We start from the raw sequence: 17,563 nt of genomic DNA, 5'->3' as shown, positions 1-17,563 counted from the left end.
TCCCCGGCAGACTCCCGCAGCATCCCCAGTAGGAGAAGACCACTTAGCACTGCCGCCTTGCCGTTCGGTTAGATGCTGTGACAGTCCTAGGCCGCCTGCTCAAGTAATGTGTCGAGCTCCCTTTGAGAGTAGTAAAACTGTGAGCATCTCTTTCTCTGGTTTTAGTGTACACTTTGCTAATAAAGATGTTTTTGGCACCTAATGTGAATTACAGCTGTGTTTGTTGGGACCATCAGTGAATTCATCTCTGGCGGTACAAAGTACAGGTGCTAATCTGCAAAGACCCCTGAGAAGGCTGGGGTCGAACCCCAGTTGCTTTGTCCAGGGAGCGTGGGGCTAATGGAGCCCATGTGCAGGTCTTACAGGTCAAGGATGGGGCCTGGGGGGCTTTGCTGAGCAATTCCTTCCCAAGGGGATGCAGTTCAGGCTCAGCAGCAATTAGCAAAAGCTCTTCTACAAGACCAGCCTGCTGCTGTTCTGTGTATGGTAAATGAGCTTGCAAACACACCTCGGGCAAAGGTTACACCAAGTGTTCTTGCAGCAAGCAGGACTTCAGATGAGCACAGCGATACCTAGCGCCCAACCTACATCCCTTGCCGAAGGGGACACGGCTCCTGTCCAAGCCGGACTGCTCCTTCGGGAGGGCTGCACCCACTGTCACCCCTAACAGATCCTGCTTGGCCCCCGAGAGGCGAGGACAGACCCCGTGCCCTCAGCAGGGGGTTAAACCTGCCTCCACCCGGCTGATCTCGGTCTGTGGGGTGGCACAGGGGCTAAACCCAGCCGGCAGCCCCTGCCCAGGCCCCAGGCAGGCACCGTGCCACAAAGGGGCTGTTTACTATTTAAACCCCAGGCCAGCTCAGGCTTCGGCTGCCAGGGGCCGGGACGCCTCCTCTCCATCCCGTGCCTCGGCCAGGAATCCTTGAGGCCTTCCCGGGATGGGCACAGGAGCTGGGGAGCCCCCGCACCCCGCGCCAGGGCCTGGGGCACCCGCCCGGGCCTGCCCTGAGGGGCCGAGCTGCCCGCGGGGGCTGAGGGCAGACGCTGGGCCTCTGCCTGCCCTGCTCCAGGCAGGAGCTCCCGAGGAAGCCGCACCCCGTCCCCCAGCTAGGCGCCGGGCACACGCCAATGCTGCTGCGCGCTACCAAAAATAACCCCCCGTAATTAAGCTGCAGTTAATTAGAGCCAAGCCCGTCCCTAAACGCCACTCGGCGGAGGCGCGACTCGAACGCGCGGCACCGCCGTGCGCCTGAAGCGCCCCCCGCCCGCCTCGGGCTGACGTGACTGACACCGCTTCCAGCCAATCGATTATCGACAAGGACTCAAGATCCCGCCTCGCGTCACTGCGACCCCTGGTAGCCAGTAAGATGTCGCGAACGAGCGTGGCCTCCCTCCGGGGCGGGGTCAAACGCAACGGTAGGTTATCCCAGCCAGAGGGTGAGCGTCCGTTTGGAATGAAGGGAAAGCGACCAATAGAAGACCGAAGAGGGCCAAACGGACGGGCGAATAACCCAATAGATGCCCGAGACACTAAGTGACAGGCGGTACAGCCAACCCGCACCCAGTGGGCGGGGCTCCCCGCGTGGCTTCCGCTCCCGTTGTGTGAGGGGCCGAATCCCAAACGGCCTCCGCGCTGCTCCTGCTGCCGCCGGGCTCTGGAGCCGGGCCTGGGGGGCGCGGCGCCGTGCTGCGGCCTCCCCCGCTCCCCGCCACCCCTCCGGCCTCGCTGTGCCCCGGCCGGCCGCGCTCCTCCTCTCCCCCGGCCCGCTTCGCCATCCCGCTCCCTTCAGGCGGGCCCATCGCTCCCCTCCGAGCGCAGCTCGGGCCCCCCCCTCGGCCAAGCCCGCTGCCCCGCTCAGCCCCGCCGCTACCCGGGGCCCCCTCGGCCGAGCCATGTCGCTGCACGGGAAGCGGAAGGAGATCTACAAATATGAGGCGCCCTGGACCGTGTACGCCATGAACTGGAGCGTCCGGCCGGACAAGCGGTTCCGTCTGGCCCTGGGCAGCTTCGTGGAGGAGTATAACAACAAGGTGGGGAGCGGCCGCGGCCGGGCCCGGCTCTGCCGGCGGCGGGTGGCGGGCCTGGGGCAGGGTGAGGGGCAGGAGGGGGCCGACCCTCTTCATCCCGGTGGTTCAAGCGGCTCCCCAGTCCCGGGCACAGCTCCGCGGTTGGTGTGGCTGGAGGGAGCCTTCTGCCTTGCCCTCGGCCCTGGGAGCTGTGTAGAGCCTGCAGATGTTCCCCGAAGTGCGGGGTGCTGGCCTAGATTCAGGCTGGTTTCCTTCCTGCGAGTCCTCAGCTGTTGGGAGACTGAGGGACTAGGGGTGGGAAGAGCACTGGGTGCTGCTGCTGGCTGCTCCTCAGCCAGGACCGTCCCCCTAGCTTGAGCATACTTGGCTTTTTTTTAGTGTGAAGGAAAGTTTATGGCCAGAACTAAAGTTTGCGCATATACGGGGTGTCTGAAACTGTGTTGGAAATGTGCTGTTCTCGTTATACTTTCTTGCTGTGGAGGACTCCTGTGCGATAACTTTTTTCAGAAGTATATAAAACACTATTACTGATTCCTCAGTACCTTTACTTTTCTCTGAGAACAAGGGTGTAATGAGGCATGAGATTATATCTTCAGTGTTTCCCTGCCAGATATAAGCAGAGAACCTTACACTGGTAATAGACTACATGTTCACCTCTCCAAACACTTGTGCAGTCATTTCTGAACAGACTTTAATGTGCTGGTCTGATATAATGAATCCATATAAATGGAAGAGAGATGAGGAAATGGGCATAGCTGTAGAGCATCCTGAATTTTGTGTGAAACTAAGATTGCAAATACAGCTTTGTGTGTTTATAGTGTGTGTGCTTTGTAGCTTTGACAAGCTGTATAATGGGGATTGCAGAAAATAACGTCAGAAAGTTTGGGGATTGGGCTCTGTTCAAGGATGTAATGAGAGGGAGTGACGGTAAGGCAGGGTGACATCTCTTACAGTGGTTAAATGACTACACTTGCAGCAGTCCTAGACATGATACTCCTGCTGAGCACTTTGTAGTTCAGGCAGTATGAGTTGGCTGCGTATGAGCTGTCTCCTTACACGGGTGAGCGTTGTTGGGGTTCTGGGAGTACTGCTGGGGAAAGGCAGGTCCCTGAGCTTGAAAACTTTTAAAGACCAACTTGAAAATGTTTTTGTAGTCTGTACTCTGAGAAGCTAAAATAACAAACTTGCAAACAGTTTTTTCTTTAGAGGTGGTAGAATTGGTTAATAAGGGGGTATACATTTACGCTGCCTTTACCTCCTTAAGTTTGGACCATTCCCTGGGTTGCTCTCAATTGCAGCATGATCAGGTCTGCTTTTCAGTTCAGGCTTCAAGTGTAAAGCAGTTGAGTCAACCCCCTCTTTCCTACCCTTTACGCTCACAATTGTTGCAGACAGAAATTGAGCAGGGCTATGTAAATTACTGCTGTCTGTAAATATTCCCCAGGGCTTCTCTTGACCTCTGAGCTTCAGGAATAACTATTCTGCTGACTTCAGTGCATATAAGCACCACATGCTATGAGATCTATGTGGTGTAAAGAGCTGGAAACTAATTGTATGGGAATGAGATGTCAGTCTGGATGCTGCTGCTATAGAAATAAAGATGATGTATGATTAAAAATTAAACTTGTACAATAACTGCAGTGAAACCTTTACTTTGCTGGGAGGTTTTGCTGTGTGTGTGATATTTCAAAGGGGGGTGGGGTGGTTTTCTTGTTTGATGCTTTTTGTAGTGCTTTCAGTACAGCCTTCCACTGTAGGAAGATAGTTAACAGAGCTGTCTTGGGTAATTGCAAGTGTTGTTATTGCTTAGAGTATTGATGTTGTCTCCTTTACTTTGGGGACCAGAACAGACTTGGGAGTGGTGTTCCATCTGCACTGTCTTTATGGCATCTTACTATGACTCTCACAGCTTTGCTGAATCTTCTAGAGGATACTGAAACATTCAGGGAATAGCTTTGTGCTCCGGGTTGGGAACTCTTGGACAGATACGTGCAGTTGTGCTAGGTGCACGCTAGCTGTAAACTCTTCAGCTCCAGCTTCTGTCCATGTAAGTGGTATAACTAAAGGAATAAAAGGAAAGGACTGAAGTTACCCTGTTTAAGTAGTCCATAACATTGTGCTGCAAAGGGTCTGGAGCAGTTGGTTTTATAGCCTGACTTCTGGGGTAAACAGAAATTTAAGATTTTTACAGGGCATGTGTGAAAGCTTTGTCCTCCTGCCTAAGTTGCCCTTCACAGTTGAGATGTTTTATATTGCCAGCTTCTGACATCGAAATACACTTATAGGTACAGTTGGTACTAATTAAAAGGATAATGAAAACTCATTTTCATTTAAACTTTCTCTTTGCACTCATAATTTTTAGAGGTTTCTGACAAGCTCCAAACAACATTTCTGTTCCTGATGTTGCAATGACTTGTTCCAAATAACTGCCTTTCTTCCTTACCCTTAATATACTAAAAAAAGAATAGCCTGGAATAGCAATTCTAGCTTGCTTAAAATCTAGCCAAATAGGTGAATATACATTTTCCTTATTACTCTTCTGTTTTAGGGTTCCTTTTAAAAAGATGTTTTTAAAAAGAGTTAATGCACTGTTTGTTGCAGCAAAAGTGCTCACTGTGAGGGAGTTAGAGTGAAAAAAGGAGAGATTCTTGTATTGCTTGTCTCTGTGATTTTCTGTTTCTGTAGTCATTACCAGAGCTTGAAGTACTTATGGGTTACATATATAAAATGGCTGTTTGCACCTCTGTTTCATGGGGAACTCAAATCTATTGACTGCCAAACCCTAATTTACTGCTCTCCCCAATTCCCAGACTCTTCTAACCTCTGTCAACCCCCACGCTAACAAGCTGTACAGCATACCAGAAAGCTAGTTGCCAAGAACTGTTTGAACCCTAAAGGAGTTTTGTTTCAGCTTCTATACCTTTGCTGATCGAATCACTGGTACAAGAAGAGAGATGACTTGCTCCAGTTGGAAGAACTAAAATTATTTGGGGTAGTGTTTCCTGAACTTCGTGGGTTAGGAAGCTGCTGTCAGCCTTTATAATGGATCACTGGTGTAATGGGAGAGAATGGAGGTGTTCATAAATCTCACTGTTAACGCTGTTCCGCAGGCTCCTGACTATGGCTTCATGGATTAGGAACAATCTGTGGAAAACATCAGGAAAGGCTGATTTGGGGATCTATCTGCAAGACAAAACTGGAGTCCAGTTTAGAAAACAGTAGAGGGTGGTGCTGTACACTGCCTGCTCCGGTCGCTGGAGCAGACTGGCAGGATATGACTGCATGCTTCCCAGGTTGTCACCTTCTCCTGAACAGTGCCTCGAATCAGAGAGCGTTCAGGGTGGTGGTTTTACCAGAGGGTCATTTCTTCTGTGAGGTTTACAGTTGTGAAGAAAAATTGATTGCATATTGAAGATCAGTTGGTGCAGTGAGGTCTTTCTGATTGTACATGACCCTAAAATAATTGTGAAATGTCATTCTTAGTAGTTACTAATTAGATTAAAGAGATATAGTTTAAAAAAAAAAAAAAAGTACTGTGAACTTACTTCACTGTTCTTTAAACCATGCAAGAAGTAGTAAGCTGTTACCAAATTCTGCATTGTTTAATTCTGTGTTTGATTCTTTTGGATCACGTTGAAGAGAGATGTAATTTTTTTAGAAGTTAAGGAATGCTGATTAAAGGCACATCTTTACTCAGATGCACTGTGGCAATTAAACCTTACCTTGGTAAAGGCTTGAATTGTGATAGGAAAATCCACATCCAATTTTAGCATATCTTGACGTACTGGAGAAACAAATAATTATTTAGCATTCCTACCTACTGTCATAGCATAATTGCAAAACTAATGGAGATCGAACACACTGGTCCTCATTTTCCCACAGGAGTGAGTTACAGGTAGATGTAGAATGGTTTAAATTGTATCCAGGCTGACAGACTTTCCTGTTAGCATCACCCCCCAGTCTTATCTGGGCTGGACTTCAGGCACTCGTTCGTGCAGTAGCTGGCAGCAGCAAATCTTGCCTCACTTGCAGGAGGGAGAGACAGGGCTCTAATACAGTCAGCATCCTGAAAATAATTCCATCGTTCCATCTCCTCCTGTTCAGCCTGCACAGGAGGATGAATAGAGGGATTCCGCAATCACTCTGTGTGATCAAGTCTGAAGAGAAAAGTCATCCCTTTGAATATGCTGAGCTAGGAAAGAATAGCGCTTCTCAAGCAGTGTTTTCTGCTTCTGCTCCTGTCTCTGGGCAGATCAATGCCTCCTGCTCAGAGTTATCACAGGCTGCTGCCAGGCCTGACAGGCAGTGTCAGGCACCTGATCGGCAGCAGTTGCCAGGAGCTCTGGTGTTGCTAATGCAATTTTTGTTCTCTAACCTGGCCTGCACCTACAAATGTCAAAGATCACAAAGATACCGGGCTGCTACACAGTCATTGCTTTTTGTTCAGATCTGAGGAGGTGTTAAACATGAACATGCAGTGCAGGAATATATAAATTCACACCAATGAAAGTGGGTCCTTTGCTGTTTGAGATTTGCTTCTGGTTATGAGTATGTTGATTGCTTTGTGTAGGCTTAATACACTCATATTGAGCTGAAAATAGCATAAGCAAAGGAGAAGAAGTGATTAGAGGTCATTTGTCTTCTGATCCTGACCTTGCCACAAGATTTCCTATCACCAAGGGCAATTCGCTTCCTTTGTAAAATCCGCTTAGTATTTCTGATCCCTAAAGGAGTTAGAAAGCTATTTGTCAATCACTTCAGAAGACTGGGAGATTCCTGACTGATTCCTGTTAAGAATATGAAGTATAATAAGGAGTAGCTGTAATAAAGAGAGTGCAAGGCAGACAATTGCAGTTTTTAGAAGCGTACTTGGATATGTCTTTTAGGGTTTGTTATGGGGTGAAAAGGATGCATTTTCTCATTGTGGCAGGGGGTAGGGTTTGCATTTGTTAAGAGCACCTCTAAATGGGCTCATAACTGCTAATGTTATAGTTTAAGATCCACTGAAACATTTGGTTTTTTTCTGTTACATGGAAAAAACATGGTAGATTTCTGATCTAGTTTAAATGTGTTTAAAAAAAATTGCTTATCCCAGAATAGTTAGGATTTTTCCAGTAAACATCTTTGAAAAAATCCATTGGGCCACTGTTTCCAGGAGGAAGCTGCTGTGTGGAAAGTACTAGGAAGTTCCTACCATGACCAGCTTACAAATTAATTGTAGTGAGTTGTCCCCATAATGTTTGTGTTTGAACAGCATTTAACACAGTGGGGCTTTCATCCTGTTTAGGTCTTGTAGTCACTGCTAGGTTAAACATATCCTCCCAGCACCATATTGTTCTATGAACACTTTCTGACATGTCAATATTTTTCTAATAACATAATGTCTGGGACTTCAAGCATTACTTCAGGTGTTGTCATGTCTAAGCTATGTGGAGATAGTTTCTTGTCTGCTCTCTCTTGCATCACTCTCACAACTGGGCAAGTTAGCCCTTCCCACTGCCACACTACTGTGCAAAAAACCTAATTTGGAATTCAGTTACCTAGAATCTTTTGGCAGACCTGCTTTTGTGGTCTCTTCACAGAAAACATTTGAATAATTATTTAAATAATTTAGCTTCCCAATTTTTTTTGAGTTTGAATTCTATTTTAGTTTCTGACTCTGTGATGTGAATCTGTACCGTAATTTTCTGCAGTTGTGACAGAATGTTTTAGTTAATGTGATGCTGAAAACAGCTTGATAGCTAGCTGACATGATCTGTCACAATCTGCAGGGTTATGGCCAAGAGCTCCATGATGTGGGCTTTAATTGGGGTGGCTGTCATGCAAACTACAGCTTGTCCTGCTCTCCGAAGATGACATTGTCGGCATCGGTTCAGTTAAAGATGACTTGGAATAATGTTTGTGCAGTTGAAGTCTGTGATTTAAACTAGGCTTTGCAATGTGGAAAAGAGAAGGGTGGTCTTTAATCCTTTAGGATTGGATTTCGATTCATTTGAGATCATCTCTTCAAAGTAAAGTACTGTGGTGATTATGTATACTTCACTTTGCTTACATGCCCCAGCTAGGAAGCAAAGTTTTAACCATTTCTCATTCCATTGACATGATGATCCTTTTGTATTGTCCTTGAGACTACAGAAGGTGTCCTTCTGAAATACACTCAGTCTTCATGCTGTAATTATAAATGAGTATTTTGATAAAATGCTTTCTTTTAAATATGGCTTCTTATAGGTGCAGCTTGTTGGTTTGGATGAAGAGAGCTCAGAATTCATTTGCAGGAACACCTTTGATCACCCCTACCCTACCACAAAGCTTATGTGGATCCCAGACACCAAGGGAGTATATCCAGACCTGCTAGCAACCAGTGGTGACTATCTGCGGGTGTGGAGAGTGAGTAAATCCTCCCTAGAAAAAGATAAACCATGATATGAATTGTGTTGCGTATTGATCTCACTTTCACTCAAGACCAGATTTTTTTTTGAAGTGAGTTATTTTCCTTTCAGGGTGTCTTCCTCTTGCTACAGTGTGGAGGTTAAGACACAAAATCAAGTCAGAGCACCTGATAATTTGTTTTCTTAACTGCAATAATGTGACTAAATATGAAGATTACAGGAGAAGCAGAATTATGATAGTAGTTGCTGTTTTAATCACTTTATTGAAGACAGAGATGGTGATTGTGTTTTCCAGAGCTTTAGGATGTAAAGCTGAGAGGAAAGAAACCCAGGATTAACACCTTATGTTTTGGAAGTGCAAGTGGAACAAGTCCTGTGATGTTGCTATTTAAGTCAGATGTTTCACTTTTTCTAAAGGTGGGTGAAACAGAGACCCGGCTGGAGTGTTTGCTGAACAATAACAAGAACTCTGATTTCTGTGCTCCACTAACATCATTTGACTGGAATGAAGTGGATCCTTACCTTCTAGGTGAGACTGACAAAATGCTACATTTTCAGCATGGAAAAGACACGCTTTTGAATTTAGTCTGGTGAAGTCTGGACTCGGACTGACTGCTGTGTCATTGCATATCACTGGTTAATTTGATAACTAACCAGTGGACAAACTTCTACATTAGAGAAACTGCCATTGTCTTGGGTTAAAAATAACAAAACAAAATGGAAAAAAAGCAGCTCATGGAGACTCTTTTGCATTGAAAGGTGCCCTGTCCAGTACAGAATGGGTCGCTTAGGTTGGATTAGGGGTGTTCCTTATCTGCAGATAAGGGAGTCTCAGTCTTCAGGGCTGGTGAGCTATTGTTGTAGTGCGAAGTAATGATGTAAATGAACTCTGCTTATTTTGGTGTGTTCTGGAGTGGATAGAAAACTATGTACTAAGCTTTTTCTTTTGTGAAGGTATTTCAGCAGCAGGAGTAAAGCCAGGAGCCCTTAAGTCAGTTGGAGGAGGGGGCTGAATGCCTAAGGTTTAATTATAGCCTATGGGACAAATTGTGAATCCGAGATGACTGATCCAGCAGAGGTTTGTTTCCCAGAAGAGTACAGCCATTTATGCCAGGGGGATTTGCCCAGAGACTAACAGTGATAATAGGTCTTAGTAATTATTTACTACATGATTTATTTTTTGTGTGTTGCATCTCTCATCTCTTAAGGCTTTACTGCTAGCCCTACCTTCAGTCCACAGAAACAATCAATTAATAATAATATGCTATCACAACACTATGATTAAATTTTGGTTTTGGCATGCACATGAGACTTACAGGATGGGAAAGTTCATCTTGGCATTGCATCAGGCTTCTGAATAGATTGAAGTAGACATGAGCTATTTACACTTTATTCCTGTGTGGAAGACTGTTTCTGCAGCTAGAAGGTTTGGGTCATTTAAATGCATGGTAGACTGTTAGCTGTTTGACATTCTTGATTTTAATTGTATGCTGTTCTTGTAGCTATTTTGATCTGTAGATGTCAGAGGATATTACATTAATCCAGTAAGTGATTGAAGAATTTGTGGGAATATTAATTTTTCTAACCAAAGTGGTTTTGTTTCAGGTACCTCTAGTATCGACACAACCTGCACTATTTGGGGTCTGGAGACAGGACAGGTTCTGGGAAGAGTAAATCTGGTCTCTGGCCATGTGAAGACCCAGCTTATCGCACATGACAAAGAGGTGACGGCTTTTTTTTGATGGCTTGCATTGCATATTTTTTAAGCGGTAGAAAAGGAACAGAACTTTTCTGTTTTCCCCCTTTTTCTTGAAAAACCTAATAATCCAAAAAGATAATTTATCTAAGATTAAGATATACAGTTTTGAGTACCAAACTAAAACTATACTATTGGCTATCAAAACTACTCTGTTTACTCATCACAGAATCTGGACTTGAATATGCTTGTTTTACTAGCTTATGCTCCGGAATATTTTAGAAAAATGAGGTAAAATGTCAAACTGGAATTGAAAACGAATGTGTATCAAAGGCAATAAACAACTTGCAATATTCTTTCATTTTAACATAATATCACTTTTCAGCAATTAATATAAAAAAATCTGAGTCTGGGAAATGGATATATTTAGTTTCGGTGAATGATCCTATAATGACATAACCCTTTTAAGTTTTTCCGCCTCCTTTTGTCAAGTGTAATAACTGAAAACTTGCTAGGAACATCAAGTATTTGACAGAATGTCGCAACTAGATCTGCTATCCATATGTAAAATCCATTTTACTGTGAATTAGGAGGCAGTGTGCTCACTGAAACTAAGGTTATGTTTTTCTCTGTCCTGTTACTGAGCAGGTGTATGACATAGCGTTTAGCCGTGCAGGTGGCGGGAGAGATATGTTCGCTTCAGTTGGTGCAGATGGCTCAGTGAGGATGTTCGATCTCCGTCATCTGGAACACAGCACCATAATTTATGAGGACCCACAGCACCATCCATTGCTGCGTCTCTGCTGGAATAAGCAGGATCCCAACTATCTTGCTACAATGGCCATGGATGGCATGGAGGTAAGGTGGCAGCTCATCTTCCGCAGGTGCAAGTGGTTGTGGTTTTTTTTTTTCTTTGGAGGTGGCTTGGTAGTAATTAGTAGTCAGTTCTTTAAAGTAAGGGGGCAGTGTCAGTAGCTGAACTGGAGTATGATGTGCTGGGTCCTGCACTTGGGTCACAACAACCCCATGCAGCGCTACAGGCTTGGGGAAGAGTGGCTGGAAAGCTGTCCGGTGGAAAAGGACCTGGGGGTGCTGGTTGACAGCAGCTGAACATGAGCCAGCAGTGTGCCCAGGTGGCCAAGAAGACCAACAGCATCCTGGCTTGTGTCAGGAATAGTGTAGCCAGCAGGAGCAGGGCAGTGATCGTCCCCCTGTACTCGGCACTGGTGAGGCCACACCTTGAATTCTGGTCCAGTTTTGGGCCCCTCATACAAGAAGGACACTGGGGTGCTGGAGCGTGTTCAGAGAAGGGCAGTGAAGCTGGTGAAGGGTCTGGCGCACAAGTCCTATGAGAAGCAGCTGAGGGAGCTGGGGGTGTTTAGTCTGGAGAAGAGGAGGCTGAGGGGAGACCTCATCGCTCCCTACAGCTGCCTGAAAGGAGGGTGTAGTGAGGGGGGTGTTGGTCTCTTCTCCCAAGTAGTTAGCAATAGGACAAGAGGAAATGGGCTCAAGCTGCGCAAGGGGAGGTTTAGATTGGATATTAGGAAAAATTTCTTTACTGAAAGAGTGGCCAAGCATTGGAAGAGGCTGCCCAGAGAGGTGGTGGAGTCCCCATCCCTGGAGGTGTTCAAAAACTGTGTAGATGTGGCACTTTGGGACATGTTTTAGTGGGCATGGGGGTGTTGGGTTGATGGTTGGGCTGATGATCTTAGAGCTCCTTCCCAACCTTAATGATTCCTAGTTTTACTTTCATTAAAAAATAATCCAGCCAGCACAGCAGGAAACCTGAAATTATGACTCTGCCCTTAATTGGTTTAGTGGTGGAGTTGGTAGTGTAGGTTAATGGTTGGACTGGATGATCTTAAAGGTCTTTTCCAACCTAAACGATTCTATGATTCAGGACCAATTCTTAGTGCAGGGACTTCAGTAGGAGTTACTACTTTAATTTTGGCGTTATAAACTTGAAGATCTCTATGGCTCGTATACATTTCAGCTGGTGTTTGAGGGGTCTGTGAGCCAGTTGGGCAATAGTTTTCGCATGAAATCTTAACTGTAAGTGTTTTAGTTACCTTGTTCTTTCTCAGTTCAGCACAAAAGGCAGCATATCTTGTGCTGCTTCAGGGGAGCATAATTCGTCTGCCCTTGTTGCATAACTTGCAAGCCCTCACTGTGAGGTCTGACTCCTTTTGAGACACACTAACCAACTAGAAGCTATTCTTTGTGAACAGTATTTGCTTGCCAACTGCATCCTTTAGGAAAGGGCTGTATTTATAGTCTTGGCTCAAAATACTTGGTTTTCTGAAGAAGCAAATAAAAAAAGAAAATGCAAGTTATTAATTTAGTTGGGTTTTGTTTCTCAAGGTTGTGATTCTAGATGTCCGAGTTCCCTGCACTCCTGTTGCCAGGTTAAACAACCACAGAGCATGTGTAAATGGAATTGCTTGGGCGCCTCATTCTTCCTGCCACATTTGTACAGCAGGTAGGTGTGATCCATTCCTGTCCAGCTGTGTTGGTGAACCTCTGAGAGTCTCTCACTGCATTTGCAAAATTCTCTCTCTCCAAAAGTTTATGCAGTTCTCTGCCTGCTTTTTGCTAAAGAATGCCTGCAGTTTAGAAGCCCTTTATTAATGACTTTCCTAAAATTTGTATGGAAATAGACACCGACTGGAGTGGAAGTAGTGAGCCCAGTGCCCAGACTGTGCATCCGCTTTGGCTAAGCTGTATTATTTTAATGCACCTTATTTTTTTTGCAATCTAGTTCTTAAATGTTTTCAGTTGATATGAGTTCCACTGATCATTTGTTTTTTCAGCTCTGTCCTGGATAATGTATAATGATCCAAGCTTATTTTTTTGGACCATAGTTGTGTCATTGTATCTCTGGCCTGAATACGCACTGGGACTGCAACAGGCATATCGTAGTAGCTTCTTGGACTATGTGCCTGTTAGTACTGTCATGTATGGTGATCTCGTTATACGTTGATTCTACTTGTGATTTTCTCTTCCATTTGCAGCGGATGACCATCAGGCTCTCATCTGGGATATCCAGCAAATGCCTCGTGCCATTGAGGACCCTATCTTGGCCTATACAGCTGAGGGAGAAATCAACAATGTACAGTGGGCATCAACTCAGCCAGACTGGATAGCTATCTGCTACAACAACTGCCTGGAGATTTTGAGAGTGTAACATTACTGCTTCATGCCACATTGAGGCAGGGCTGTATAATTTCCCCTCCCCTCTAAAGTAAGAACAACACAAGTCAAGTGGCCAGTATCTGTTGTTGCTTTCCATCTACTGTTACAAGAAACTGTTACAAGAATCCATGGCAGGTGTCTTCTGTCTCTCCAAGACTCTCAAATGCAGAGACATGCTGAGCCTCTTGGACCTTCTGGGTTCTGGTTTCCTTTCCCCCCCTCCCTGCCCCTCAGTTAAAGTTCTGTATATTTGTTTGTTGACTGTATTAATAAGCTTGCAGGCTTCTAAGTTGCTGCATATGTCCATGTATTTGTCAGCCAGCTGAGGCAGTGCATCCAACTAGTTTAATAGATGCAAGTGCAAAACAAGGTGGGGAAAAAGACACTGATGTTAACAGCCACCTTGGCAGGAATCTTTATCATTCCTGCTGTTGCTGCCTCTAAACTGTTTAAACATTTGTATGTTTTTTATATATTGGGCTAACTTTCTATTGAGTAAGGTTTTTTCTCCCTAATTCTTACTTTTGATATGTGATTCACTTCCATGTGCCCAAGCAGGATCTATTCGTTGATACAAATCACAGTAGCACTGCAGGCTCCCTGGCAGTAAAGGCCTGCCAGAATTAACTGTTGCCTTGGCTCTCTATACCTGGTTACCTGGGCAAAATTTTCTGGTGCTGTGAAGTACAAATACTTGTTGCACAATTTCGTTACACTTTTCTGATGCTAGAGGCAGTTATTACTATGGTAGTCCTTATTTTTAAATTATAACTGAATTTGTGTGTATCCTGCAGTTGTGTTAGCTAACAGAACAGTAATAGGTTTCAGAAAGAAGATACGTGCATGACTTAAGCTCCCAGGAGGTAAACGACTCCTGAAAAAATGTGATTGTAATGGACTTGGGATTGACACTTCCAATCAAACGATTTCCCCTCGGAAGACTTACTATCTAAACCAAAATAAAATGGTTTCACACTTTGTAGCTTGCTTGATTGGCAAATAATATGAGCAAGATTTTGTGGTTAGCCTGTACCTTGGAGCTTCTTTGCGTTTGGCCTGTGTTCCAGGGAGTTCTTGAAAGGAGTGCAAAGCAATCTTTTTTTCCAAAGTGTATTTGCTTTGTACTGTCAGGTCTTGTTGAATGAGCGAGATGAGTTGGAAAAGCTGGTCCGCTATCCAAATGAAAGCTGTTTCTCTGAAAGAAATTATTCCCTAATGTAATGCACAAAGATGGATTTAAAAGGGAAGAAACCGTGCCATAGAGGCTAAGGTTTAGCACTTGTCATCCTCTCATCTTTTGGGGATGTGCCCAAGGGCTTCTGTTTCTGTTTTGACTAGTGGATTGCTCTACAGTTATACTTTTCAATCAAAGCTGAGTGGATTAGGCAAGATAAAAATCTTCGTTGATAGCATAGCTACTTGGATGAATGCTCTGCAGTACTCTCCCAATGAAGACATGACAACCGTAGCTGGTCTGTAAGGGTATACCAGCTGAGTTTTGATGTAAATGTCAGAAACTATCAAAATTGTATTTCTACCTAATGAGTATTCACCTGCAACTGGAGGCAGCATTATAAATAGTAGGACACTGGCAAACTTGAATCTTGTCAGTTTATGCAGGAAAGGCAAGTTGGGAAAAGCGATTACTGTGAAACAGTGAAGCTGAAGCTGACACTGAAAGCGCTGTCAAATACAGAACAGAATCTGAAAAGTTTTGTCATTCTGGAAATGCAGAAATATTCTTCTACAGGCAGCTTCTCAACATGGAGCTCAGAAAAGCACTGCCTTGTGAATTTGATAGGAATTCATTAGGGACAGCTTTATTCCATTCACCCATTTTAGTATTGGAGAACCAAGAGACTAACACAGTTCAAGCTCATGTTTTGTCGATGACATTCTGTGTACAGTTGTGGGATTTTTGACAGAAAGCTTGATTTGACTTGAAGGTCAGTTTTGCTTATTAGCAGCAGTGCTGAGAGTAGTGTGTTCTGCAGACAGATCTGATCTAGAGGTCAGAACAGTGTTAGCCAAACAGTTAGGTTATCGCTTTTTACAATAGCACTTCATCTTAAACTGGAAAATACTTATGCAGAATGAAGTGAAAATTAGGATTTTCTTAACAGAAGCATGTAATGGCATTCACAGCTTTAGATACTCATATAAAAACACGTACACAGGCTTGTCATGTACCGTTTAATTACAAACGGTATGCATAATATACTGTGTTACTAAGAGGGAACTACCTGTAATATTAGTACTCTCTGTAGTCCCCTTAATGCTTCAAAGTCTCATTCTTGTATAGATGTCATGAGTAAAAGATGAATGCATCTTTTGCAACTGTAGCATTGTGCTTTAAAAAAGACATAATTTAGTTGAAAGTGAAGTCACTAAAAGACTCCATAGGCTATACTAAATGGCAAATGCGGTGTATTCCTCTAGGAATAAAATCTCTTACGCTAAGATGATGATAAGAGACATGCATAAGGGGGCTAGTAGTCTGAATAGCCAGGTAGCTTTTGCTGCTGTTGGAAAACAATCCTTTTATGAACCTGAAGAGAATCCAGTGTCAGTCCTTCCACCCATAAACCTGCTTGAAATTCATTTCTGGAATTGGGTGCTCACCCCAAACTTGTCAAAGGCAAGTGAAAGAATCTTGTAGGCTCCAGTGGATTCTAAATAAAGCCTATATCCTGTTTGTTTAGCTAGTTGGGGTACCTTCTGGATCTACAGCATATTGCTTTGGGCATAATCCATTGTCATTCTTCATACAAAATTACATTTGAAATCACTAGAGGCTGTTTCGGAACAGGGAAATGCTGCTTAAAATAGCTTCTTTTCAGAGAAGTCACTTGAAAGGTTAATGACTGAAAAGACATGAAAATCCTCATGGGTGAGATGTTCTGTAGTGCAAATGGCACTTCCATATAGAGCAGGAAGTGAGAGGCTTTGGTGCCCTTTTGCCAGCACCTGCTGACACAGTGGCAGGGAGCTAACTGTCTACTTGCTGGTTCAAGTTTATTTTCAGGGTAAAATAAAACCCCGAGACTTGTCACTGTAGCCTGTGAATCAGAAGATATAGTTTATCATAGTTCACCTGCTTAACATTCAATTATGTTGGGTGTAAAATCCCCAGAAGTGTTACTTTTTCCAAAGTTTATGAAAATAAATACTTTGATATTTGATTGCAATTATTTTGTGCTTGGAGGATGCAGAGCAACTGCTTTCAAGTGCCTCATATCCCTTGAGTATAAAGTAACATAAGGGAAAAGTCTGAGCATCAGTGAGGTTATCAAAGCAGAAAATCACATGCTGTTGTTGGTACAGACAAGACTGGGACAGAAATATTTTTCTCTGACTTGAGTAGTTCTGTATCACTTCTCCGGTTGATTAATTCAAGATACTAAGCTATTGTTTGGTTGTTATGTTGTGTTTAAACCAAGCTTTCTGTAGATTCCTACTATTATGTGGAGAACCTGTTGATAGCATATTGGCTTTCAACCAGGAGATCTTGATCACGTAAACCTCATTAGTGAGGTGAAAACCTGCAGAAAACAAGTTGGATGTCGAATTAAGTGTGTAGTATGCCAACTCTGTTAATTGTCTAAATGAAATGGGCTGTGGTAGGTTGCGTCTATGGGAATTGTACTTCTGTGTGCAGGGGTTTAAAAGGCAAGGATTTGAGTGCTTTGACAATCTATTTAGAAAGAAAACAGTGGTTTCAAAGAATGATATGAAAAGAGACTGATAATACAGGTTGTTCCTTATGGAACCTTGAAATGTACTTAACGGGGGAGGCATTGCCTCTCATAAGTCAAAGTTAATGATCCTTTCAAAACTTAGCTGTAATTACTCTCCTGAATGTTCTGGATAATAGTAAAAAGATCTATTTTTGCCTGGTGTTGCAATGAGAAAGCTGCATCAGGCTCGACTGTAGATCACTGCCTGCCAGAGACTAGGTGAGGGGAGGAGTCCAATATATTGGAATTCACAGATGCTCTTGTGCTTGTTTTAAATGTAAATGAAGAAAGCTGAGTGTGTCTGTTTCTGTTCTCTTGCAGATGGCACTTTAACAAGTACATTTTTGGTAAGATTAGGGGGAGAGTCATCTTTTCCTCAGCCCTTTTATGGTAGGCATTTGTCTGTGTTTTGTATAAAATGTTAAATACAACAGTCACTGAAATCCTAAACTGGCTATGGTTGTCAGTATCTAGTGCACCCTCATCTGTTTCTACTGAACAACAAAAATGTGAGCACTTGA

The 17,563-nt window shown here is 43.9% G+C and overlaps 1 protein-coding gene across 1 annotated transcript; it reads left to right on the top strand.

The window, feature by feature from the left end:
- Positions 1-1,893: 1,893 nt before the first annotated feature.
- On the top strand, positions 1,894-13,812 carry DCAF7 (DDB1 and CUL4 associated factor 7). The gene is made up of 7 exons (XM_075722911.1): positions 1,894-2,031; positions 8,257-8,415; positions 8,835-8,946; positions 10,023-10,141; positions 10,762-10,971; positions 12,475-12,592; positions 13,125-13,812. Exons 1-7 carry the CDS (start codon positions 1,894-1,896, stop codon positions 13,295-13,297), a joined length of 1,029 nt encoding a protein of 342 aa, XP_075579026.1. The 3' UTR covers positions 13,298-13,812.
- The last annotated feature ends 3,751 nt before the right edge of the window (positions 13,813-17,563 follow it).

This window comes from Pelecanus crispus, chromosome 18 (genome assembly GCF_030463565.1).
Source record: "Pelecanus crispus isolate bPelCri1 chromosome 18, bPelCri1.pri, whole genome shotgun sequence".
Lineage (NCBI taxonomy): Eukaryota > Metazoa > Chordata > Aves > Pelecaniformes > Pelecanidae > Pelecanus > Pelecanus crispus.
The sequence above is the reverse complement of the archived record's forward strand: the minus strand, read 5'-3'. Positions and strand labels throughout refer to the sequence as shown.

Bases quoted from the DNA above. Each gene is read 5' to 3' on its own strand.
- DCAF7 (XM_075722911.1), top strand. From the start codon at position 1,894: ATGTCGCTGCACGGGAAGCGGAAGGAGATCTACAAATATGAGGCGCCC. The intron at 10,972-12,474 runs GTAAGGTGGCAG...TTGTTTCTCAAG, and splicing joins TGGCCATGGATGGCATGGAG to GTTGTGATTCTAGATGTCCG. The intron at 12,593-13,124 runs GTAGGTGTGATC...TTCCATTTGCAG, and splicing joins CTGCCACATTTGTACAGCAG to CGGATGACCATCAGGCTCTC.